The sequence below is a fragment of the Cygnus olor genome, chromosome 2 (assembly GCF_009769625.2).
Source record: "Cygnus olor isolate bCygOlo1 chromosome 2, bCygOlo1.pri.v2, whole genome shotgun sequence".
Classification (NCBI taxonomy): Eukaryota; Metazoa; Chordata; class Aves; order Anseriformes; family Anatidae; genus Cygnus; species Cygnus olor.
The window spans coordinates 61,636,637-61,662,300 of NC_049170.1; the positions used below are offsets into that span (position 1 = coordinate 61,636,637).

At 37.3% G+C, this 25,664-nt stretch overlaps 1 protein-coding gene across 7 annotated transcripts in view; it reads left to right on the forward strand.

The window, feature by feature from the left end:
• GOLGA4 (golgin A4) overlaps positions 1 to 19,124 on the forward strand; it is a 63,814-nt gene extending 44,690 nt beyond the window's left edge. For 4 of the 7 annotated variants that reach the window (XR_005816904.1, XR_005816905.1, XR_005816906.1 and 1 more), the window contains 8 exons: positions 2,006 to 2,119; positions 4,924 to 4,944; positions 5,116 to 5,184; positions 5,807 to 5,882; positions 7,562 to 7,665; positions 12,766 to 12,852; positions 15,519 to 15,686; positions 18,385 to 19,124. Coding sequence is in view for 3 of the 7 variants with exons in the window: in XM_040547631.1 (XP_040403565.1) it covers positions 2,006 to 2,119; positions 4,924 to 4,944; positions 5,116 to 5,184; positions 5,807 to 5,882; positions 7,562 to 7,665; positions 12,766 to 12,852; positions 15,623 to 15,652 (501 nt within the window). In the remaining 4 variants the exon portion in view is untranslated. The remainder of the gene's footprint in view (positions 1 to 2,005; positions 2,120 to 4,923; positions 4,945 to 5,115; positions 5,185 to 5,806; positions 5,883 to 7,561; positions 7,666 to 12,765; positions 12,853 to 15,518; positions 15,687 to 18,384) is intronic. The other 3 variants (XM_040547631.1, XM_040547632.1, XM_040547633.1) reach the window with 3 other exon arrangements.
• The last annotated feature ends 6,540 nt before the right edge of the window (positions 19,125 to 25,664 follow it).

A 25,664-nucleotide genomic window follows, 5' to 3' on the forward strand; every position in this document is an offset into this window, starting at 1 on the left:
ATTTTTATCACATCGGATTTCATTAAAATCTCCCTAATTAAAGGATTTACAAAATCAGCATAGCCTGTAACTCGAGGGGTATGTCTTTTTTCTATAAGTAAACTAAAGTATATAACTAAATCAAATGCTGTACTCCAGCTAGTTTATCTTAAGTCTATCTTTGAGCTAAATACGCAATACCTGATTTCAGGTGTGTATTCTTTCATTTGTCATAATGTCTTCCATGTGAATAAGGATAGGCTCTGTGGCTTATTGAAGTCTTAGTCTATAACTTCAATTAAATCCAAATAGTATGTAGTTCATATGTTTTCAGAGTATGCCAGATGCTGTATAGAACAATAAGTTATTATTATAAACCCAGATTCTGTAGCATGTGAGAATCCCACATGATCTCTAAATGTTTCAAGTTGAAAATCATAATCTCTATTCAGGGGCTTATACAAATAACGTCTTACAGGTAGGGCCCTTTTACAGAAGTGTTATTCGACTTTTTGAGTTGAGTTTTTTTTGCATTTCAGCTACCTGCTATGACTAAGAATGATGTGCATGCAATTTTGATTTATCTGAATCGACAGTAGTCTAGAAAATGTAAGAATTTAGGTTCTTAGTTTAAAAAAAAAGAAACAACTGAATATACTACGTTTTGAGAGTTTTTAACTAGAACAGTATAACTATCTATAAAAGAAACTGTAGAAAAGTTTAATTGTTGATGTATTTTTGAGGACACAAGTCACGTGAAGAAAAAATAATGTGTGGGGGGTCATGATGTTTGAGCCATGTTTTTAAGGTGGATATTCTTAAAACTTCTAGGCTGTAAAACTTCCTCAGGTACCATGACTTCCCATTCACTATCTTTTTTTTTTAATGTGTTTTGTGGTGATGTGTGTTTTCAGCTTAGTCAATGTGGGGAGGATGCTTATTCTTAAGCAGAATACAAAGTGGCCCTACAGGGAAATAATTGTTTTTTTACTTACGGCTTACCCTATATCTGTTAAAGCTGGACCAGCCTGCTAGTTCTCCAGTTACTTTTCCAGTGAATATTTTGTATCAGTATAGTTTGTACTCCAGAGATTTTGCATGGAATGAAAAATTTTGATCAGCAGTGCTTGGTAACAGTTGATTAATTGCATAAATTTGATCTGGTGCATATCGGAACAGGCAGTTCACTGCCATGCCTGGTTTGTGTGAATGAAGCTGAAGCTTTAATTTAGCTCAGCAATGGAGATCTGCAGTTTGAGTAGGAATTCTATTTCTTAAGCTTCCTAACATGTTATCTCACAAAAAGGCCAGAAGGAATATATTTAAAAAAAAAATACTTATTTTTGCAAAGTGCTAAATAGTTGGATTAAATTGCTAGGAATTAGATCATCCTATTTTCTCCTATAAATCTACTCATCTCGTTGTCATAAAAACATACAGGAATGTTTGTTCCTTCTTTACCATTCTTGCCACTGCTTCTTCCCTCCATGCTGCCCAGTGCCCCCTCCCCAACCACCTCTGTGAACAGGAGGTTGCTGTTTCTGTAAAAAATAAATAAATAAATAAAATAAATAAAATGCTTTAGGAACATCCTTGGGAGAGTTGGTGAGAAAAGGATTCAAGTTCTTGTCACTTCCAGAGTATAAGAGACGATTCTGTATCATTATGTGTCCCATTCATAAAGGTAATACGAGCAAGCACAATCTCTCCAGCAGTACACTGGATTACACTCAAACACTGTCATAGTGTCAGGGAAAAATAGCTCTTTTTTGTAATTTTCAAAAAGATATCTGTAATCCTATGTAATCTGAATTGTTGAAGGCCTGCAAAATCTTGTTAAGCTCCTGTGGTTGTTCCGTGCTCTTTCAAAGTCCTGTAGTATAACTAGCCCTTAGACTGAATTTCAGACATACTCTGTTCTGTGTATGGCATAACTCTTTGATTGCATTCAGTCCGTTGACATTAGGTCTTGAGTGGTTAGCTGATGATTAATTGTATAACCAGTATTTTGTCCTGTATTTTGAAGGCTCGTGAAGAAGAAATGACAGCAAAAGTTCATGAGTTGCAGGCACAGTTAGAAGAATTGCAAAAGGAATACAAGCAAAGGATGGCAGAAGAGGAGCATCGAAACCATGAAAATGTGAGCTGGCATTAATGTTTGCTGTTATATCTCTAAGTGTGAAATGTTTAGTCTTCGTAAAATTCTACAGTTTGCTCTTAATTGGATTTTATTTGTATACCTGGCCTTCACTTTCTCATACAGTTTGTTCTTTTAGATGTTAACTTTGTCCAAAGTGAGCCTCCTTTGAATCTGCAGTATTTGATGCTACCCTTTTTAATATATATATGGAAAAAAAAACTTTTTTTTTAATTATTGGGATGGGTTTTCTTTTGTCTTTAGTGTCTCCTTTTTTTATGTTGATTTTACTGGACGCCCTTTTAGAACGAAAGGATATTGCATTATGTCATTTTTAATGTAATTTTTTTGAATTGAAATTCCAAACTGCATTGAAATAGTCCCTTGAATACATCAGGTGTGGACGGAGAACCCTTTGTTGAAGGAAGAGTTGGGCGCATGCTTTTTTCTCTTTCTGAAAACAGATTTTAGTTTGAGGAATTCTATGATGGATAAAAATACTTCCTGTTATTACATTGAGAAGAAGAAAAGTATATGAGGTGTTGTCATTGATCAGAAAATTCATTTTAGCCTTATTATTAGTTTTCATTTTGATAACAAGTACAAAAATATTTATATTATTACATCATTATACTATTGTGTTGTTATATATTATATATTTATAACAAGCACTAAAAGTATTTGACACTACAAACTTACAGTACAGATAACCTCACTGTTCTTAGTTTTGACAGGAGATAATACAACTCCTAATGTTTGTCCCCTGTTGTACACTTAAAACACCCTTTATATTACTGTTATTAAGTATTCCATGAAATGAGTGTTCTCGTAATACAAAAAGCAAAAGAAATTTTAATCATACAGAATCACAGAATCGTCTAGGTTGGAAGAGACCTCCAAGATCACCGAGTCCAACCTCTGACCTAACACTAACAAGTCCCCCACTAGACCATATCACTGAGCTCTACATCTAAACGTCTCTTAAAGACCTCCAGGGATGGTGACTCAACCACTTCCCTGGGCAGCCCTTTCCAATGCCTAACAACCCTTTCGGTAAAGAAGTTCTTCCTGATATCCAACCTAAACCTCCCCTGGCGCAACTTTAGCCCGTTCCCCCTCGTCCTGTCACCAGGCACATGGGAGAATAGACCAACCCCCACCTCGCTACAGCCTCCTTTAAGGTACCTACAGAGGGCAATAAGGTCGCCCCTGAGCCTCCTCTTCTCCAGGCTGAACAACCCGAGCTCCCTCAGCTGCCCCTCGTAAGACTTGTTCTCCAGACCCCTCACCAGCTTCGTTGCCCTTCTCTGGACTCGCTCGAGCACCTCGATGTCCTTCTTGTAGTGAGGGGCCCAGAATTGAACACAGTACTCGAGGTGTGGCCTCACCAGAGCCAAGTACAGGGGGACTTCCCTAGTCCTGCTGGCCACGCTGTTTCTTATGCAAGCCAGGATGCTGTTGGCCTTCTTGGCCACCTGAGCACGCTGCTGGCTCATATTCAGCTGACTATCAACCAATACTCCCAGGTCCTTCTCTGCCAGGCAGCTTTCCAACCACTCATCTCCCAGCCTGTAGCGCTGCTTGCGGTTGTTACGCCCCAGGTGCAGGACCCGGCACTTGGCCTTGTTGAACTTCATACAGTTGGTCTCTGCCCATCGGTCCAGCCTATCCAGATCCTCCTGCAGAGCCTTCCTACCCTCGAGCAGATCGACACACGCACCTAACTTGGTGTCATCTGCAAACTTACTGAGGGTGCACTCGATCCCCTCATCCAGATCATCGATAAAGATATTAAAGAGGACTGGCCCCAGTACTGAGCCCTGGGGGACGCCACTAGTAACCGGCCTCCAGCTGGATTTGACTCCATTCACCACAACTCCTTGGGCCCGGCTATCCAGCCAGTTTTTAACCCAACGAAGCGTACGCCAGTCCAAGCCACGAGCAGCCAGTTTCTTGAGGAGAATGTTGTGGGAAACGGTGTGTATATATATATATATATATATGTGTATATATATATATATATATATATATATATTATATAATATTATATTATAAAATATATAATATTATATTATAAATATAATACATAATAAATATAATCCCTGCTGATGATAATCTAGCATAATCTTGTATGGAGGAAGATTCTTAATGGACCTCTAAACCCTAACCATGATTCTGAGAAATACTTGTATTTGAATTTTTTGCCTTTAGGACTTCTCCATTAACTGTGTTTCACTACTGACTTTGTTGTGGAAGTCTACCATAAATACATGCAGTCATTTAATATCATACATCAATCATCAAAATTACATATTCACTGATAGGACATGAAACTTACATCAAATCTATGTACCAGTGATGGTGTTTGATATATTTCTCAGTTCTACTCAGAAGTGCATTGAAATCAAGAATTGTTGTTCATGTTATATTTCCTTGCCTTTCTTAATTTTTCCATGACTTGTCCTTGATACGTTTTTCTGAAACTAATTTTGTTACACAATAACGTGTATTTGCAGCTTTACAGAGCTAGATGAGAAATCTGGACAGGGATGTGGACATACCTGAGCATAAGCATACAAATCCACACAGGGATTTGTGCAATCCACACAGTACGTGTGCAAATAATTCACCCCATAAATACTGTTTAGCAATTATTTTTATATTTATGATTGGGTAATTTCAGTTTTTATTATCATCAGTTAATCAGTGAGTTGACATCTTTTATTTTTTAGCCTGTATACAGTGAATGATATATTCATTTTTTTTCTTATTTGCATTTTCATCTAATTTTGTTCTTGTTGTTCTAGGTGACAATAGCAGAACTTAAGGTAAGTTGAATTTAAAGATTTTTGCTTTCTAGATAGTGCTGTGTCACAGCAACTTGAAACTAGGAATACTCTTACGTTTCTGTGTATTAATTAAAAGGTGAAAGTTTATTGAAAAGTTACCTATCATATCTTCAGTAGTTTGTTTATTTCTGTATGTGGCTTTTCTTTCAGGCACAGCTGGCACAGAAGACAACACTAGTCAATGATTCAAAGTTGAAAGAGCAGGAGCTCAAAGAGCAGGTAAAGGTTTGAATGAGGGAAAAAAGTATTCTTTTTGACTTGTATTTGCAATATTAAATGTTTTTTTCTTTTCAAATGACGATGTATTATATCTCCACACAGGAAGTATGAAACTAACATGCATGTAAAATAGTTTTGAGTCATACTGTCAGAAGATCTGTGCACTTTTTCAAAGTATTCCTCTATCCTGTGTCTATGAAAATACCAAATGTTTGTGATGCAAGTTATCAAAGGTGTTTGCACAATGAAAAACATAACAAAATACTTCATAAAATTATGGTTCTCCTCTTTTTGTAAAGCAAATATTTTTTGATGTTAGGCAAAAAAAAACCCACAACCCTCTTATGTGTTTGTGTATAAAATACATGTGTGTATCATGTCTGTATAGGTATATATGTATATATTCATAAAATTAGCTGTAGATACTCTCGTGTATATAAGTACAAACTTTTTCTTAGGTAGTTAGGCACAGTTTTTAATAACATTTTTTTAATGCTTGCGTTCATTAAAGAGCAAATGCATTTTGCTTTAATAGAATGTCATGATATTTAGCTGAAAGTTCTTATGCTTAATTTTAGCTTCTTGAAAGCACCAGTTCTCATCTTGACTGTTCTCTGTTTAGATTCACGTACTGGAAGACCAGCTGAAAAATTTTGAGAAGAATGTTTATGTTACATCAGTTGGAACGCCATATAGAGGTAAATACAGTTTCCTTCACATAAGCTTTTTCTTTGTTTGAAAAATACCCTTTGTTTTAGAGTACTTATTAAATATCAGTCTTTCTGAAACAATCTTAAAATGTTTTTATGACATCTTGTCCCTGTTTTCTTTTCTGTTTTAATAGAGTTGGTGTGTGATTTCAGAAGAGCAAATCATGTAGCATTTTGTTTGATGCCTGTTTTTATGTCTTACAGTTACGAGAGCACTTTATCAAAGTTCTTAAGCTTTCTGTATCCCCAGCGGGAGTGATGTAGGCAGTGTCAGTAAAAATGGGATGGAGGGGAATTATTTGTCTTGTTGAATTAATATATGTTTATGACTCTTTAAAAATCTTAACAATACAAATACTAGATCTCACAGATCTTTCTGTGATCTGCAAGATTTGTCCTGACGTCTTGATCACAGTAATATTATCTCATATTTCATAGAATCATTAAGGTTGGAAAAGACCTCCAAGATCATCTGGTCCAATCACCACCCTACCACCAGTATCACCCACTAAACTTTGTCCCTGAGTGCCAGGTCCAACTTTTCCTTAAACACCCCCAGGGACGGCAACGCCACCACTTCCCTGGGCAACCTGTTCCAATGCCTGACTGCTCTTTCTGAGAAGAAATGTCTCCTGATTTCCAACCTAACCCTCGCCTGGTGCAACTTGAGGCCATTCCCTCTAGTCCTATTACTAGTTACCTGTGAGAAGAGACTGACCCCCAGCTCCCCACACCTTCCTTTCAGGAAATTATAGAGAGCAATAAGGTCTTCCCTGAGCCTCCTCTTCTCTAGACTAAACAACCCCAGTTTCCGCAGCTGCTCCTCATAGGACTTGTGTTCCAGAACACAAGTCCATATTTGTTCCGTATTTGTTAAGAACACTCCTGTAAAGAGTCGTAGTCATAGGTTGGTGTACTCCTTTTTGTTTCTTCATATGTATCCTCTATCTCCTGCCTTATGTGTAGTTTGTGAGATAGCTAAAGCTTGTCTCTTGGTCTCGTACTACAGTTCTACAGGTTCCTTGATAACCCTATAGCTAACACAGATCAAAAGTATTTTACTGGAAAAAATATTAACACTTGCAATTATTTCAATTTTTCTTACATCTGCTTTTCACCTATTTCGCCACTGCTGTTCTTCCATCCTTTTAAAGTAAAGCATTTTTACAAACAAACAAGAAAATCAGAAATTGAGGCCTGTCAGGACTAAGTAGACTTGTTTGACTATCTTAAATTCAGAATCTCTGTTATATCAGTTCATCTTTTCTGCATTTACTCTAAAACCTAAATACATGTAATGTCTGAATTCAGATGAATTGACATAACATTGAAATTAACTCATAGTCAAGAAAAACAACACAATCTAAGCAAAAACATTTTAAGTGCCTCTGTTATGAGTAAAGAAGTAAAGATGCACAGATTTTCATTTAAGAAACGAAATTTCAGGAGTAGCATATTGTAAAGTCTATTGAAGTAAATGTGCCGATCCATTCTATTTTAAGTTTTGGTAAATTGCTCTCAGTAAGTTTTAGGCATTTGGCATAATTATGGTCACTACTACGGTGTTTCTTAGTTGATTACATTTTATTCCAGTCACTTTCTGGCTAAGAGTAACTTAGACTGTTGTCAGTGACTCTCAGTATAAATATACTCTTTTGTTGACACAGATGGAAACCTTCACCGTACTGATGTTTCTCTCTTTGGAGAGCCTACTGAATTTGAATACTTGAGGAAAGTGCTCTTTGAATATATGATGGGTCGTGAGACTAAGGTATGGAAACTTGTATACAGGGACATGTGATTTGGGTTAAAATGAAGTTGAGCTCCCTTGCTGTACAGATTTGAAACACCATGTGTTTGTGATTCATCACATGTTGTCTGTTACTGTCACTGGATTCAACAAGCTTTTTTTTTCCACCCAAAGAGGCACGGTCCATATCTTCACAAACTTTATCAGCATGCTGAGATGAAGCATAGGGGAAACAAAAGGGGAGAAGACTGGGGAGGGAAAGGGAGGGAGTATCAAATCTCTCACCAAGATACTTATGGATACTAAAACCTCAATAGGTAGGTATGGTTTTACTAGCAAAAGCCCTATTGTCAGTCAAACTTAGTGTACTTTGAATGCTGGTATGCATTGTATTAGCAGAAGTACTCTTTTGATGTCATCTTGACACAAACAGGAAAAGTAAGAGTTGCATTAAATAACAGCTTGTTAGTAGCTCTGAAGATAGTGAAATACTTCTTTAATTGTTCCTTAAAGATGTTTTATAAGGCTCCCAAATCTGTATACCTTCTCTAGAAAGTATTAATTTGCTTTTAAAAGCAGTGAAAAGCTGCACAGTAGGCTCTTATTGGATGCTGACAAGCTTGTGAAATCATTCCTAAGTTGGGATTTTACTAGCTTATAACAAACAGTACTGATGCTTAGAGATTGACCAGGTTCAAAAGAGGTATGTCATAACACAAACATTTTTCTTGGATGATAGATGCTATTTGGATGAATGTATTTTTTTTTCCTCCCTGGAGATTTTCCATTCTTTGTAGTACTTCTTTCAGCTTGGACTACTATTAAGCAGAGAGATTTTAGGCAGGTTTGTGTGTTAATTAGGTTTGTTCTCATTGTGCTCTGTACAGAATAAAACTTGGTCTATGCGAGACTTCTTGTCCTTATGGGATCCCTCTTTCTTTTTCTTTTTATCCCTTTCCTTACTTTGATATTAACTCCATTTTTATTAAAAATATAAATGCCAGCTCAAAAAAAAAAAAGTATTAGCTTCTCTTCACAAGCCTGTGGCTCATTGGACGGCTCTCTTACTTTAATAGCATCTGATTGAAATCATTAAAGAAAAACATGTACGTTGATGGATGTTATGTTTTTGAATTGTGAGGGACATAGACAAGAGAGAATGTTTAAAAAGAATTTGTCAGCAATGCTTCAATTTCGCCCAACCCTTGAGACATCAGTGGATGACTCTTGCAGATAGCTGATGCAAGTAGCAAAGTTGCATTCAAGGAAACCTAATTTGAAACCTCTTCTGTCACTCATTAATGCTGTTTCTTATTGGGCTTCAAAATATTACTGTACATGCCTCAAAACTTTGGAAAATAAAACTGATTTTATTTTCCTTTTCAGCAGGGACATACTAAAATTTGCAGCTGACTTGTTCAATAACAGCAACAAACATGCTAAAGTAAATTGATTTCAGGTCACTTCTGCCATTCTTTCAGTTGCTTAGATGAAAAGATATATCCATCTTACATATATCTTTCATATAAGAGTAAATACATAACGTAAGCAAATATGAATAAATATATATATTTATTTGCCCTGGAGAATACACTGTATTTAACCAGAAGGTGCCATACGACATTTCCACACACAGGCTCCTAAAAGCAGATGAGTATTGGGGGGGGGTGGGGGAAGAAAAAGATGGAAATTTAGTTCCTGCAATAACTTTAGAAGGCATTGTTTTAAAGTTGATATAATTGAATGGGGAAATGCATTTAATTCAAACAAGCAGAAGAACTTACTTTCAAAGCACTACAAATTTTAGCTTTGGGAAATTAGATTTAGATAAGTGATGGAGAATGACAAGCTTATTCAAACTGAATGTGATTGTATTCCTCTCTGTTGTGTGTTTATACTAATATGATTACCTCTTAGCAGTATTTATGTGAAGATAAATGTTCTTACATATTGCAAAAAAGGGAAACATTTCTTATATTGTCTAGTCCTGATCAAGACTGTAGTTGTACTGGCATTTGCTAATGGAAAATTTAAATGGAATGAAAGCTAACATTTTACTAATTCAAATATGAAGGTATTTTGATGGTTTCTTCACTTTTGCCTTAAATAGTATTTACAAGTTGATACCATGTGCTTGTTGTTCAACCATTAGACATGTGACTAGTAGAAGTGAGCTAAGTGTCTGTTCTCCTGAGGATTGTGTTTTGTCTTATTTACTGAGCTATGTCTTGAAAGCTGTTTGGTTTCTTCCTGCTGTGCTAATTGGAGAACCATGAGCAATGGTGATGTGATTGATAAAATGTTTAAATATATAGTCTGAATGTGTTCATAAAGCATTGATAAGCATTTATTTAAATTCTCAACAGAGTCCTTGAGTTAAAAGATCTCTACTGAGATACACCTCTTTGGTGCAGACGTACCCTCCTCCTAGCCTTGGTTTTCCGGGACTAGGCGAGGCAGTTTTTTTTAGTTTTCTCTTGTAAGATGTGTGGTCTCTTCCCCAGATCATTGTGCAGGGTATCCTTCTGGAGTACACATAAATACTCCATGTCTCAAAGGTGGTTTAGCAGTGAAATCAGCGATCTCAATGGGTATGATTTGTTCTTCTTTGAGAGATGTTCAGCAGAAGCTGTGTAACTATACAGGACAGTTTGCCATCAATGTGGCCTGATACATGATTCTGGAATTGTATCGAGCAGAGTGATGAACGAGTGCGTCACTTGTCTTGAAGTGCTGGAGACTAACTAACACTCAGGGATTACAATCATGATGTATAATCTATATAACCTGCAACCTGTCGCAGTCATAAACTGTTTGACCAATGTATACACGTGTCTTTGGGGTTTTTTGTTGTCCTTCCCTGCAGCCCATCTTGTTTGTTTGTTTGTTTCCCTCTTCCTTGGCAGGTCCGATGAAATGAAATGAGATGGCATGCTTAGAAAAAGCTGGCAACTTGTTGAGAATATCTGAATTTGGAGATACATGGCACAAACCATTAGGTTCAATAAAACTACATTTTCTACAGCCATGCGAACAGCTGAACTGTCCAGCTCTCCTGCACACTTAATATTAAGTCTTGTAGAATTCCTAGAGAACCATTTTGGCAGATCCTTCTACTTGTAACTTCATTATGCTGTTTGGAGTCTGTTTTGAGGTCTGAAAGTCAGTCTGAATGTTGTATGTGTATAATAAATGTGTTTTGATCTGCTCGATACAGGGGAGAATGGAATAGAGTGGAAGTGTGTTCTGTTAGATTTGCTTTGGGCTTTGCTGCTCTCCAGCAGAGATGAAAAATTCATGCAGATCTTTTTTTGGCACCTGGACACACTTTTGTGCATTGTGGAATAACGGGATATTTCTATAGAAGTCAGTTGTGATTTTTGAAGAGTCTACCTTTGACCAGTCCCTCTCAAATTATAGAGAGACTGATGGATATCATTGTAACAGTATTTTTTATGGAGATCGCCTACCCAAATATATAGACCTCAGAAAAAGAAATGGGGATGCTAGGTAGAATCTCTTATAATAAGACTGGATATTGTATTTGTTAAAGCTAGGGGTCTATCAGTAGGTAGATATGGAGATGCGTGCACCGTAAAATATGTGTAGGTATTCACACTTAGAGTTACTAGATTTTGTTTCTATTATAGTGAAATAGACTGCTTGAGAAATAACTGTGCAACTGTGAATAGTATTGAATAATTCTGTTTTAGAATCTCCCTTGTGGCTTCAAGAGCTTGGAAAATTTCAAGTCATTGATAGTGGTGAATTACAAAACGCACGTTTACAGGAAATAAGGTTTTAGATAGCGTCTAAAGCATCTGTGCTTTCATGCAGTATTTGCTGTGTTTGTAGATTTTTTGTTAATGTTTGCATGCCATTGTGTCCTGTAGAAAACTGTTGAGAGGGTTTTCTTGGTAGCTCTGTTGTAAGGTGTCGTAAGGAATAGATTCTAAGCTCGGTGCTTTCTTTCGGTCCTAGATAATTGTGATGAAGTTTTTTATAAATGAAGTCAGAAAAGCATGATGTCAGTTTGTGACACTGAGCATGTTCCTCTGTGCATCTGGGTACTGCAGTAGAGGCACTTCTAAATTATGGGAACTATTTGTTTGTCAGAATGAAGGCTTTTGAACTGAAAGTGGTCAACAGGACTATTTTTTTTTCTTTTCATTTTTATCCCTAGTTAATGATATACAGAAACAGTTGTTGCAAATCAGGAGTTACCTATTGATTTTAGCTGTGGTCATTTTTGTCATGCGGCTGCTTTGTTGCTGCAGTCTCCCTCTTCACTCCACATGTGAGGCTGGTAATAAACAGTAGACCTCCAGAGCAGCAATCTTATCTCACCCACATTCTTGAAGAGCTGCAGTTACTGCTTTCGTAGCAGTCACCTTCTGTTTAAGCTGCACTGTGGTTATTGCTTTGACCTTTCTTGTAAAAGTCAGCAGAACCTTGTTTTGTGCCTTTTGGAATTTTTTGTTCCCGCTAATCTGTTTTTAAAAGAGAAATAATCATCGCTTGTTTTGCACAAAGGTTTGACATTTTGACATACTCCATCTGAGGCTATCTAAATGATTTACTATTTAAATATGACATTCTGTGTACCCGCTAAAAATATTTAGACAACTGCTGTTCCATGTCTCACATTTGGATCTGCTTTCTCAGTGTTTCATTTCTTTGTGTTTCTTTACAAAATATTTGAATGATAGGAATATAGTTGGATTCATAAGGACTCTTTCAGGTGCAGTGTGCCTCAAATGTGCTTTCCAGGAGCGCCATATAAGGACGAAATGTGGTAGGAGCAGGATTTGCAATAGTATGATTGTGATTTCTTCATTAATGGAGTTTAAGTAGATACAATGGAGCTGACGTCATATTAAAGTAGCTGCAGTTTGTGACAATGTGAAATGAAGACTTTATGGTTTCCATGTAATTCACGTAATGTATGATGTCATGCACATATGATGTGAATCTCACGTTTATATCTTACTCCTTTCAATATGTTTTCTGTTGACATTACTAAAAATAGCATCCAGTATTCTGAAGTGAAATGCATTTTAAAATATTACAAAGCATTTTAGGGCACGTGAAATTGATTATAGATGATCTGTTTCCTTTTAGACAATGGCCAAGGTTATAACAACAGTTCTGAAGTTCCCAGCTGATCAGACTCAGAAGATACTAGAACGAGAAGATGCTCGACCATTGGTAAGTTGTGTAAGCAAAGTGTAGTTATGCAAAAGAGATGAGGTAGCAAGAATAAGAAGTTGGAAGCTTTCTTTAGGTCTCCCTTTCTCCCTTTGCTTATTCAAGAGAACTTATCTCCTCCTCTTTTTCTTCTTCAGTGGAATGTCATATTCTGGCAGTAGGTTTGAGTTTATAGCAAAAGGGGGGGGCGGGGGGTAAGACCAAGCATATTTTCTTAGCTAGAATTTCATATCACTGGTTAAAACATATTTGTGAAAGCTGTGGTACAACAGAGCAAAGCAAGTTCAGTCACTGCTACTATTCTGCAGATCAGTTTTCATACTGAAAAAGTAATCCGAGAGAAAATTCATGTTTCTTAAACTCAGAAGCTTCTGTGGATTCATAGCAGTTTTCATGAAAAAAAAGATTATTTTTTTTTTTTACAGCCCTAGGATAAAATTTCTGACAAAAGCAAGAGCAATGTTTGCTTGTAGAATAGAAAACTGATTAGCTCACTCATCTGGGATATGCATGATTGAAGTGAAATATATATATTTAGGTTAGTTTTATGTCAGTATCCTAATAAGTTTTTTTTTTTTTAATTATTATTTTTTTGTACTTAACATCAAAATATGTCAGGTTCACTCTCAGTAAGGACAGATCAAAATAACAATCTTAGGCACTTTGGTAACAGAGCACAGAAACCCTTTCTCCAACTCTGTCTCGCCATCAGTGCTGAGTAACACTCAGCAGTACTGTAGCAATATTGGATCTTGCACAACTGTGAGGGAAGAAGTAAAATGATGACAATTAATCTGCATAGATACATGCAAGATACATGCATTAGAGAATAAAATTGGTTGAACACTGAATAGAGAATGATTCTTTTTAATTGACCCTAAATAAAGACTGCTTTTGTTGTTGTTGTTTTTGGTATTATTCACGCCCCCCCCCCCCCACAAATTTTGTGAGGGATAGAATGGAATGGTATTTACCAGGAAGGTGAATTTGGAATTGAGAAGCAGAGCACAAAGAGAGGAATACAGGAGCATAAACATTTCTTTGGTCTACTCTTACTACTTTATGTAGTGGAGGTATTTTTCATTAAGACAAAAACTGCAGTAATACTCTTTCTACATTGTATCTGAAGTCGACATTGTGATCCACCTCTTTGTGGGTCACTGAGTAAAACATTTAGGAATTAAAATGAGAGAACAAAATTCTGTTTTTCTCACGGGTCTTTTGTATATATTTAACACTTTTAGGAACAGAATTGGAAAAAAAATAGTGAGCGTTTTCACTTGTAGTTGCAATTTACATAATGCTACTACATGTTGTAGTTGCATTAAAATTCGGATGTAGAAAAATACCATTTCATCTGCTTGAAGTATCAAATGAGGGAAGTGTTTGATACTTCAACATTTTCCTGTATACTTGTAGCCTTGATTGTCTTGCTATCTTAAGTGTTCAATATACTTTTGAAATGATGTAAATGCTGTTAATAGTACAGCTCTAGTAAGTCTTGTGCATCCCAAACATGGTCTCAGGAAGCTCTCGTTTAAACCACTTTCACCTCTGCCGTATTATTTGAAATTAACACTATTCTTGCTTCGGAAATAACACGACAAAATATAGTTATTGCTTTCTTAAGACACACTTTTCTTTTGGCAAGCTCCAGTAATACTTTTTAGAAGTATTTTTTAGTTGGTTAAAAGTGAGGTTAGACAGATGGACCATATTTTTCGGTCCCTCCAGCTTTTTGGTATTTGAAACCTAAAACAGACACTTGAAAATTTTCTTTAGTATGAGAAGTTGCAACTTGAATTCATTCAACAAGTTTTGGTCCTTGGGTTTAAATTGTGGCTAGAACATACTTTGAATTACTTTGCAGACTGCAAGTGCTTTGATTGTTAAGGATATCATAATTGAAAGAACGTAATGTCCTGATCAAAACTTCTTGGGTTTCACATAGCAGTCCCTTCTTGGCTCAGATCTACCCTATCAATTTTTTTCCTTTCCAAGTCCACAAAGATAAAGTTAGACATCTAACAGAAACTCAAATATTAGGGCATGTTATGCGTGCAACTAATGAAAGACTTAGTAATTTTTTTTCAATTTCAAAGTTAAGTGTTTGTTTACTGAAGGATAAATTAATATTTCTGGCGAGTCTTTTGTAATTCTGTTAAAGACTAAAAAGAGTGGAGCAGTTGTCATAAATTATTCCATTAAGAGATATGTTTGGGGTTGGTTTGCTTGCTGACATTTACTAACATGATCATAGTGTTTCTCCACATAATACCAGAATGATGTTGGTATTTGAAAATACCGAGTATTTAGTTCTCATGAGTAATAACTGTCTAAGCTTACAACATGAATGTGCTTTTTTAACATAAAGCTTAGTTGTTTTTGTATGTTCATTTATAGCCAAAAGGTTTATAACTAATTTTAATGTGTAAATTGCTAATTATCTGTGCTACTGAGAAAGAATAAACATGCATATGTTAGGAAGTGTCTATGAGTACTTACCCTTTTAACGTCTGGGTGGGTCTTTCTTAAACAGTGGGCATATGTTTAAGAGGTTTCTATTGAAAACTTTAACAAATTTCAAGGTAAATAAACATATATTAGACCAATATATCTGTATCACTAATCTGTTTTTTTTTTTTTTTTACTACATAATATCATAGTCTAACTGCGGCAATCTCATTTGTAAGCAGTAGATGTCCACAGAGTTCTTACCTACACTATTAACCACGTAGTCCAATAAGCTGTTTTCTTCCTGGCTTTGTAGTTTGCCTCACCTCGCAGTGGTATCTTCTGAATATTCCATCAGTCTGTGCTTAGTTAGCATGTGGGTGAGTGAAGACTAATACATACTTGTTTTATTTGGAGATGAAACCCGTAGTATGACAGTAATCATTCTTCTCTTTTTTTTTCTTGCATGCTTTTGTTCGTTAAAAACATTTTCAAACGTTTTTGTCCTGTAAGTGTATGATAAACTTTGTTCTACTTTTAATCATGTTTTGCTTTACAAAGCCAAGATTGAAAAGGGGGAATGCTGATTCAAAACCAATCTTTTTGAGGTATAAGAATAACTTGAAATGTTGATTGAGGTTCAAAACTCTCAATTATAGGGGAAAAATCAGATTTTAAATGATATGTAATATTAAATTTTACTGTACTTGGCTTTGTTTTGTCTTTATTCACTTTCTGATTTCTTCTTTTTTTTTTTGAAAATAGGCAAATAGATAAGTCAGATTCTGAAAGAGCCTGTACTGCTTTAAATGAATTTTTACATCTTATGAATAAGAGAATTGATTATTTGAAAAAAGATAAGTGAAACATTTTCTGTAGAGGAATTAGGTATGATTACTTTTAAACATCAGTACCTTTCTGAATCAGAGCTTTGGCTTGGCATCAAGAGCAGAGAGAGCAGCAAGATTAGGGAGAACAGTTTGTGGAGCTTTATGCTTTCAGTTTATTGTCCTTTTTTTTTTGAAGGTTTCATTTACCTATTTTCATGAGTGAACTGCAAAACTAATTGTAGTGTTACAGAAAAGCAACAGCTGATTTAGGTCTAAAGATAAAGGTTGTGTCTGACTAGCCTTGCTAAACAAGCAACATGAGCACAGTAGTGGTCGAGAACATGCAAGTAACAGGTAGTGCTTTCTGCACTGGCCAGGATTACTTTTTGAGTTGTTAGTGGTGCATGATCATAGAATCATAGAATCATTAAGGTTGTAAGAGACCTCCAAGATCATCTGGTCCAACCATAACCCTACCACTAATGTCACCCACTAAACCATGTCCCTATGTACCACGTCCAACCTTTCTTTGAACACCCCCAGGGACGGTGACTCCACCACCTCCCTGGGCAACCTGTTCCAATGCCTGACTGCTCTTTCTGAGAAGAAATGTCTCCTGATTTCCAACCTGAACCTCCCCTGGCTCAACTTGAGGCCATTCCCTCTAGTCCTACACTAGTTATCTGTGAGAAGAGGCTGACCCCCAGCTCCCCAGAACATCCTTTCAGGTAGCTGTAGAGAGCAATAAGGTCTTCCCTGAGCCTCCTTTTCTCCAGACTGAACAATCCCAGTTCCCTCAGCCGCTCCTCATATGACTTGTGCTCCAGGCCCCTCACCAGCTTCGTTGCCCTTCTCTGGACACGCTCCAGGGCCTCCATGTCCTTCTTGTAGCGAGTAGCCCAAAACTGAACACAGTACTCGAGGTGCGGCCTCACCAGAGCAGAATACAAGGGGACAATCACCTCCCTGGTCCTGCTGGCTTTACTTAAGAAACTCTTCAGATGGATTTTGTAGGATGTGGCCAGCATAACTTTCCTTTTCATCCTTTGCAATTGAAAAGCTTTGCAGAGTTGCCGGGAATTGGTTCAGTGCATCTGCAGAGCTGGCTGGCTGTTGGCTGACCCGCAGCGCTAGGCTCAGTGTGTGCTCCTGGCCTGCACCACCTCCACCACAGCATGGACCAGCCTAGGTCTTTCCACTGCCAGGCACCACAAGGCAGCCAACAGCCTTTCTTCCTCTCTTGCAGTCATGTAAATAGAGCCTACAACACAAGCCAACCTTTGTTTTGAAGGCAAAAAAATTCTACTCAGCTAACACGGTCTCCACTTTTATTTTTATTTTGTGTTGTCTTAAGCCTTTCACTTTGAATACAATAACGAGTGCACTTTATTGCACTTAAAATGCATTTGGACTGTTTGCCTCTTAGTCTTGATCACTTCTTGACAATTTCAGCAACTGTTTTCTCTAGCTTTCTGTTGAAAATATTTGAATTGTTAGCAATTATAGGACAAAGCTATTTACAGCACTATTGCAGAAAGCATGTCTGAAATTTAAATTCTTGACATACAGTCTGTAATGCTGTATAAAAAAGTTCTCAGCCATTTTTGATGGCTCTCACAGGAAGGCATAATTTTTGACTTACTGTCAGCAATTACCTATTACAGCTTCAAAACTTAAGCCAGTGTTTATGGAAGCCATTCAGCCCCCATTACTGGATTGTAGTTTCTTAGTTTATTTCAAATATTTTTGTGACATGTCAGTAGTTAGCCAGCAAATGGAATAATATTCTTGCATGTATAAAACTTAGAAATTAAGGTGATTTTGGCTTCATTGTGAAAGTAATAAATCTTTTCCTGGTAGATGAGGCCTTTTGCTAGCCCCAAAATTTGAGTTCATTTTGATTTTGATGACAGGCTTTATGCAGAGAGGACAGCTTTGTCCCAGTTTTTCATTGGATTGAAATGCAACATTGTGGTAGACTTATCTATTTCCAGTGAGACTCTTAACTTTTTTGGTACAGGTCTGTTTATTTTTTTTTTCAATCACACTTTCTCAACTGTTTTGAAAATATTGGAATTACTTGCTCAAAATCAGTTAATAATTTGGTCATCTGACTTACCTGAAATTCTTGCCTGTCCTATTCCTATCAATAACCAACAATTCCATTATTATTTTAGTATTAAGCACTTCTAAGTTGCTTTCAGTGATGTAATATTTATTCATTTCTTTTATCTTTTTATTCTTCTAGTCATGGCTACGACCATCTTGAAGAAATTGTGATGAGAATGTCTCATAACAGTGCTGCTTAGAAATTCGTTCATATCTCCCTTGTTGCCCCTTTTGAGGGGACAAGAAGAGAAGCTGTTATTCAAGGTCACAAATGGAACAGCAAGAACCAAAGCTTAGCACCACCTTTGGACCATGGATATAGTTAAAACTGCCTTGACAAGAAACGCTAATCAGGGGTTATCTGGTGATGAGTCTTTTTTCTCTTCTATTGAATACTGTCTTCTATTTTGTGTTAAAGGTTATTTTTTTAAAAGAGAGAAAAGACTATCCTAGGAGGGAATTGCCCGCTACTGTATCTCTATACAGATTTCACTGGGTGTTTTTTAAGAGTTGAACTAAATGGTTTGTCTCTTCTATTTATTTTTTTATTTTTTTGAATGAATTGTGCAATACATTTTTGGATGGATAGCAGTTGAGGTGATTTTCCTGATGAACTGGGCACTTGTTTGACTACTCCTTTTCTGATTTGATCTTCTGATTGTTTGCTAAAGATCACTTCCTATATGCTTTTGCCTACAATAAATCGAGATTGCAGTACCTCATTTGTTTACTCCTAGCTTTTGTACTTATATTTTCTGGAGAAAAAGTACATTACTGTAAATTGTAAATAGTTAATACATAACTGTATCATATGCTGATCTGACTGTCGACAGCACTAATCTGACAGGAGCTGAGATTAAATAAAGTTTATTTACTGTATAATTTTGGAACTTCTTGTGGTATGATTTTTCTTTTGAAAGGATCCACCAGTTTTGTTCTTGCTCCTTTTCAAGACATCCTTAGCGGAGACATTTTCAGGCTGAAATCCCTCTCATATGAAGAACTATTCAAGTACTTTGAACTGTAAGAAATCAGGAAATGTTCGGATTTTCCAGGGATCACAGTCTGTAAAACAGACGCATAGTGAACTGAAAAGCTGGCATGAGAGTATAGCAAGTAGGTTTGCTTTGTTAAGGTTTTAAATGACTGAAGGTGATCAGTCCTCCACAAATACAAATTTTAACAAGTGTATATAGGAGCAACAAATCCTCTGAATATCTCATCTCTGAGCATGAGCAGGCCTTTTAAATACACTGCCTGCCTGAAAGATGCTACTGAATAGTTTTACAAAGCAGTGGTTAGTTGCTGATGCCATCAGGCCTGGAGCAGGTATCATCATGTTCTGGGTATGCTCAGTCTGTTCCTCTGGGTATTCTCCTTTTAGACAAGGATACCAGCAGGTCCTCCTGACTGCAAAAGGAAGTTTGGCTGGTGTGGTCCAAACAAAAGGTTTGACTTGCTGTCCTGTCTCAAGCAGTTTGTTGTCTTGTCCCAAGTGCAGGGTTGCCAACAGGCAGGGACCCTGTATAGCCCTGATCCCGTGACTTGCACATTTTTCTCCTTTTCCTGGTTTTACACCCTCCTTTTCACAACCCTTGCAACAAGTCTCCCAGGTAAAATGCCCTCCCCTGTGTAGCTCTCACTTTTATTACCAGTGGTCCCAGTTCTGCTATATTTGTACCCAAATTTTGTACTTCTGGTACTGTTACCTAGATTATGACAGTCTTAGAGTTGTGATTACTATGGCGTTGCTGGAATCTGAAGACTCTGCTCACTGAAATGTCCCCTTATTTGCCTCTGATTATCTATACAATTCAGCCTTTTTTTCACGACTGGGTAGCAACATGATATTTGTGTGTGGCTCTATAAGGAGCCAATGATTTGTAGGTATGTGGGCTTTGTTTTTCCAGATGCACTGGGATTCACCTCTATTGTCATCTGCAAGAAAGGAAATGAAGCTGATTTTATATGCACAATTTTGTATCCTAACAAAACTTGGAGAAGTACAACAATTTCAGTGCTCCAAGATCTATTGTGGTCACTAGCTGTATAGAGAATATATCTAGTTTTAAGTAAGTTTGAAGGGATCATTCTTTCTGCCTTTGATAGCTAAGGACACAGAGTTGCATCTTTATTTCCAACTGCTGCCCAGCAAAATTTCTTCATGCTGCTTTATTTCTGGCATTTGTTTTGAGCTTTCCCCCTTTATCAAACATCAAATATAGCAGATTTTATTGCATTTTTTTTTCTTTGTAATGGTTTCAGCTATAAGAGCTTTTCTTTGATTCCACTGTGTATCAGAACCATGTCTTCCAGCATGTTGCTTGATGCATCAGTGGCCGGAACCAGGTTCCAAAAAAATGCATGTTCCTTTCCTGGCTGGCCTAGGATTTGTAGGATTTTGCTATTGCTATCATTACAGCGATTTAAAATACAGATTTTGAGTTTCAGATTTCCATGTAAGGTATAGGTTTTCTTAGGCTTTGGGAAATTCAATGCATGGATCTGTTACTCTGACAGTATCATTATGATCACTTACCATTCTTTTCTTATCCTTACAAATAAGCTATTTTTCATGTTTTCTCTTTTTGTTCTTTTTCCCATTACATGAAAGATACTAGTTATGGGCTGTACTTTGTCAAGTGTGATCTAAGTGCAGCAGACCAAACTGAAATAGTCTGTATAATATTCATACAAAGTTGGATAGAACAATTTTTTTTGCTTAAGAAGTGACCTAAGTAAAGAACACAAAGGAGATAATAATTACCCTTTGTTCTTTTTTTTAAGTTAGAAAAACACTGCCCAAATTTATTTTATAAAAAAGTTTTTTTCCCCCTTCTATAAATGACTCATAAACAATCACATCTTTCCCATTATGTTGAGGAATAGTTAAGTACAAGAGTTTTGTCAGACTGAAGTTTTAACTGCTTCTAGATTTATTTTAAGAGAATATAAGGCATTGCTTTAGAATTTATATATATATATATAAAAAGAGGGCACAAAGAAAGCACAAAAATGAAAGCTTTATTTTGAGTAATGGTTTTTTGTTTTGTTTCTTGGAGTGTCATAAAATATCGATAGTAGTGCTAATGCAACTATAAACTATAAACTCTAGACACAAATACCTCTGATTATAAAATATCCTTGTTTACACACACGTAGCTAAAAGCCAAAGACTGTATCAAAGTTTTGGCTGCCTTTTAAGCAAAGGTTAGAGGATCCCAGGCTTGTCCAAACTGGAATGTTAGAACATTGTGCTGTGAGAGAATATATTTGGTTGTTTTATGTTGAACTTTCCTCCAGTTTTACATGCAAAGTACATTACATTTGTAACTTTGGGGACCTGTACACATGTGCATAGAAAACTAAAAATGTGTAGCTCTATTTATAAAGATGACAAGCACCAAGCATCCTCTAGTGTCCTAAGGATTAATCATTGTTAATTTAAATGAAAAATGTGTTGCTTGCTTAGAATTTCTGTATTATTTCAGTGCCTAGGCTGATGTCTATTGGCAATATACTATTTCAAATGTATTATAAAGCATTATGTAAAAATCCTTCCAACTTCTAGTTATGCCATTTATAGTCCCTCTTTCCATGAGTTATACTAAAATGTTTTCTTTTCTACATAGTGCTTTGTATCTGGTTCTCTTCTCTAATTCTTCTCTTATATTCTCTGCATAGAATATTACTGTCCATTCATAGCTTTGCTACAAACAAAAAACCACTTTATAGAGTTTGCTAAATTGAGCAACTTTTTTTTTTTTTTAATTTCACAATGTCATCACTGATTCGTTATGGATACCAAGATGAGCAGAACCTGGCAGCCTCTCCCCGGCATGTTGGACATCCAGACCTAGCAGTAGGAATGCATGTGGCTGTTCATAGACACTGGTCCTCAAAAACGGTGGTAGCTTGGGATTTGCAAATTGTATTTGGTTGTGTACATTCATATTGTATTTGTATTGTGTACATTCATAGTGTTGCAAATTAAGAGATGCCAGAACACAAGCATCAAGTTCCATGTTCCATGTCTCTGATCTAGGAATTGTCACCTTTAAGTTTCTCTTCTCTTGTAGGCTGTCGTTTACACTGATTCTAGTCTTCCTCTGCAAACATTGATTTTGTTTCCTTTATGTATTAGAGTAATTTTAAAGGCACGTTGGCTCAAAATAAGCACATCTCTAGAGATTTCCTTCATTGTAGAACAGTGATAACTATTATTTCCTACAGTTGCCACTTAATACCATGTGACATTTCAGAGAAGCCGTAATTAAGACCATGGTAATTATGTGTTATCTTACAGCTGTGCTAGCACATCTTGGCACAGTGATGAGCGATGATACAGAAGTGTGGTTCAGGCATCTGCTGTGACACGACTTGCTCTTCTCAGCTGCAGCTTCTAAAGCAGCTCAGGTCACATTGCCATCTCATGGCTGTTGGGCAAATTAATAAGGTAGTTGCTTAGTTTATAATTAGACATGTCAGCGTAACTGAAGCCACTCTGGCTTGGCTGACAGCTTTTCTGAACAGACGCTGGTCCTGGGTCCTGACCAGCCTCGGGGTCCAGAGGCTACCCCTGGGGCTGATGCTGAAGCAGGTCAGGACACCTTGGCTGGCTGAGCTGTACCAGCCTCCTTTTGTGGCTGGAGTGCTACTGTCTCTAGTACTTTCTGCAAGCCTTTAAATTCACTGAAAGGAGAAGGGATGAATAACAGAGTGTATGCTGTAATCTTTGCCACTGTTTATATTTTGGAAACTTTATTGGTCCAAGAACATATTTAGCCTTGTTATTCAGATCAATGGTTCCTACTTGTTATAGTGCTGATGTCTACAAGAAAAATTGCTGTTGCATTTAGTGGCAGTATGCATCATCCAGTTTTACTGGAGTAAGGGAAGCACTTAAAAGTCTTCTAACTTGGATCAGCTCATATATCTTTTGCAAGTGAATCAAGATGATCAAACAAGCAGTACATAAAAATTTAGAAGAGGCATCTCTGTACAGCCAACATGACATACCCTCTGTGGCTCCTGAACTGCAAGTTTGCTGCTGCTGCTGAGGCTTGCCTATCTTTCTCACTCAAGCCACAGGCTCTGGAGAAACAGCTGAGATAGTAAACTAAGAAAATGAGGGAGAGAGAAGTAGGTACAGAGTAAAGTTATTGGGGAACTAAGATTCATCGTGCCAGCTCATGAGAAGTATTAAACATTGCTGGTTTTGTGGAGAAATTTTGAGTCAGCCATATTTGCTGTGTCTCTGACCTGCACCCCAGTTGTTCCTGCAGCTGGTCAGCCCTTGGCAGAGGGGGTGAAAGTAATTTACAGCAAGCGGCGCAAGCTGCCTAGAAGTATACCTTTCCACTGCACATGGGAATTACCAGAACGGCATATCCTGTGTTAATGTACCTGTGGATATTCTGGTTCACTTACACATCTATCTTTAAGAATACTACCAAACGATTGTCCTTACTGATCCAACAAATTATTCTGGAAGTGAACTGTGGGATTGAGTTCCCTTTCCTTTATCCCTTAACAAAAAGGGCAGTACTTCCCCTTGCATAGAAGTGGAAAAGCCCACAGGTTTGGCAATGGTTTGTAAACAGAAACAACTAAATTGCAAACTACACACAAAACAAACAAACAAACAAACAAAAAAAACAAAAACAAACCAAACAAACAAAAAAAACATAGCCAATCCATCAAGTCTTATTAGTGTATGTTATTGCAATGTGTATCCAGGACTTAAAATATACAGACTTATATGCCTTAAAAAATAATAATGTTACTTCCCCTCCTCATAGCCTAGGCTAGGAACACAGTTATGTGGCCCTTTCAAAACAGTGATAAAATGAGTGGCATATATAAAAGAGAAAGTGTGAGCTGAAAGACTAAGGTCTTCATTTACAGTAATTAAAATAATAAATAGGCTAAACTATCTTCAGAGAGCTAATGTTTTGCCTTCCCGTACTGAACCCTAGATTTGACTTCCCTGAAAAATGCTTCCACTGAAAGTGTTTCCAAAGAAACTGTCCTCACCTTGCAATCCTACAGCCCCGGCGGGTGTTATCTGAATGTTATTTAAAGAACAACAGGCTTTAGCTCAGGATTTTGGTACTTTTTGTCAGCAAATTAAAATCTGACCCAACCGCAACTTCAGTACAGGAGGTGACTAGCTTAGTTAAAATTGAGGTTTTCTTCTTTTTCTTCAGCTTCAGGTAGCACGCTCAGGGCATTAGGGCTCTCAGGGTATTGAACTCTTCAAGATGAAAGATACTTTTTGTGTATTATATACAGGACCTGCCATGGACCTCATTTATGGGATGGGCCTGCAGGCTTCTGTGCCAATAAAAATGTTGCTACAAACAGAGGGTGAGCAGGAAAGATGCAAGATGCCCCTATTTTTCCTCAAAACTAGGATATCTCCATGCTACCTAGTACTGTGGAAGTTCTGCTGGTAATAAAAAGTGCTCTCTATATTTGGCCAAGGAAGAAATACGAAAGTGCCATGCCAGCCCCTGGGAATGAGGGTGGGCTTTTTTCTGTGGACGTCTGACATTTTTCTGTAGTGTTTTTTGTTTTGTTTTGTTTTCCAAGTGAATTGCTTAACCCAGTGATGGAGGAAGAGGGGAGAATGCACTGGTGTCAATGGCCAGTGCGTCTAAGTTTTGACTTGGTGGGTGCGTGCAGCCATGCGTATGGCCTGCTGTGTTTAGGCCTTTGAGTGTAGGCAGATATAAATGCCTTAGTTACTAGCAATGGTATGAATAATTAAACAAACAAAAAAAACAAGCAAACAAAAAGTTTAGTGATTAGAGAGACAACTTTTCTGCTTGGAGAAAAGCTGGACAGGCACATGTAGAAAGCCTGATAAACCAGCCGGCCTAGCCCAGAGCCCTGCAGGCCCAAAGAGCTGCTGGTGGCAGCCAGCTTGGCAGTGTATGGGGGGGGGGGGGTCCTCACTTCCTCTTTTATGCACCACATATGTACAAATCTTCATTAAATGCTTTCTTTCATTTGCCTTCGACGACTCCTGCCAGGGCTTTTGCATCAGTGTCTCCTTGGAAAAGGGGGCAGCAGGGGAGGGTGACTTTTCAGCGAGCCTCTGCAGAGCAGGGGTCTGCTGGTTGCTGCACATAGCGTGGGGGGACTGGGTTCAAGAGACAAATGCATGAAGTCACCCGCTTATTTTTAGGTTGAGAGTAAGAGCGTGTATTTCTGGGAGGGATGCTGACCATAGGGTAAACTGGAATTAACATTTACTTTAGATAAGCTTCAATATTGACTAAAAATAGAAGTCGGTTTATGTATTGCTATAGACATCCTTCAGCAGGATCCGGATGGTTTTCAGAAAGCCCCTTGTGGCTGCAGTAATGGCATACTGTAGTTGGGGAATCCAATAAACACGGTGGGCAAGAGGAG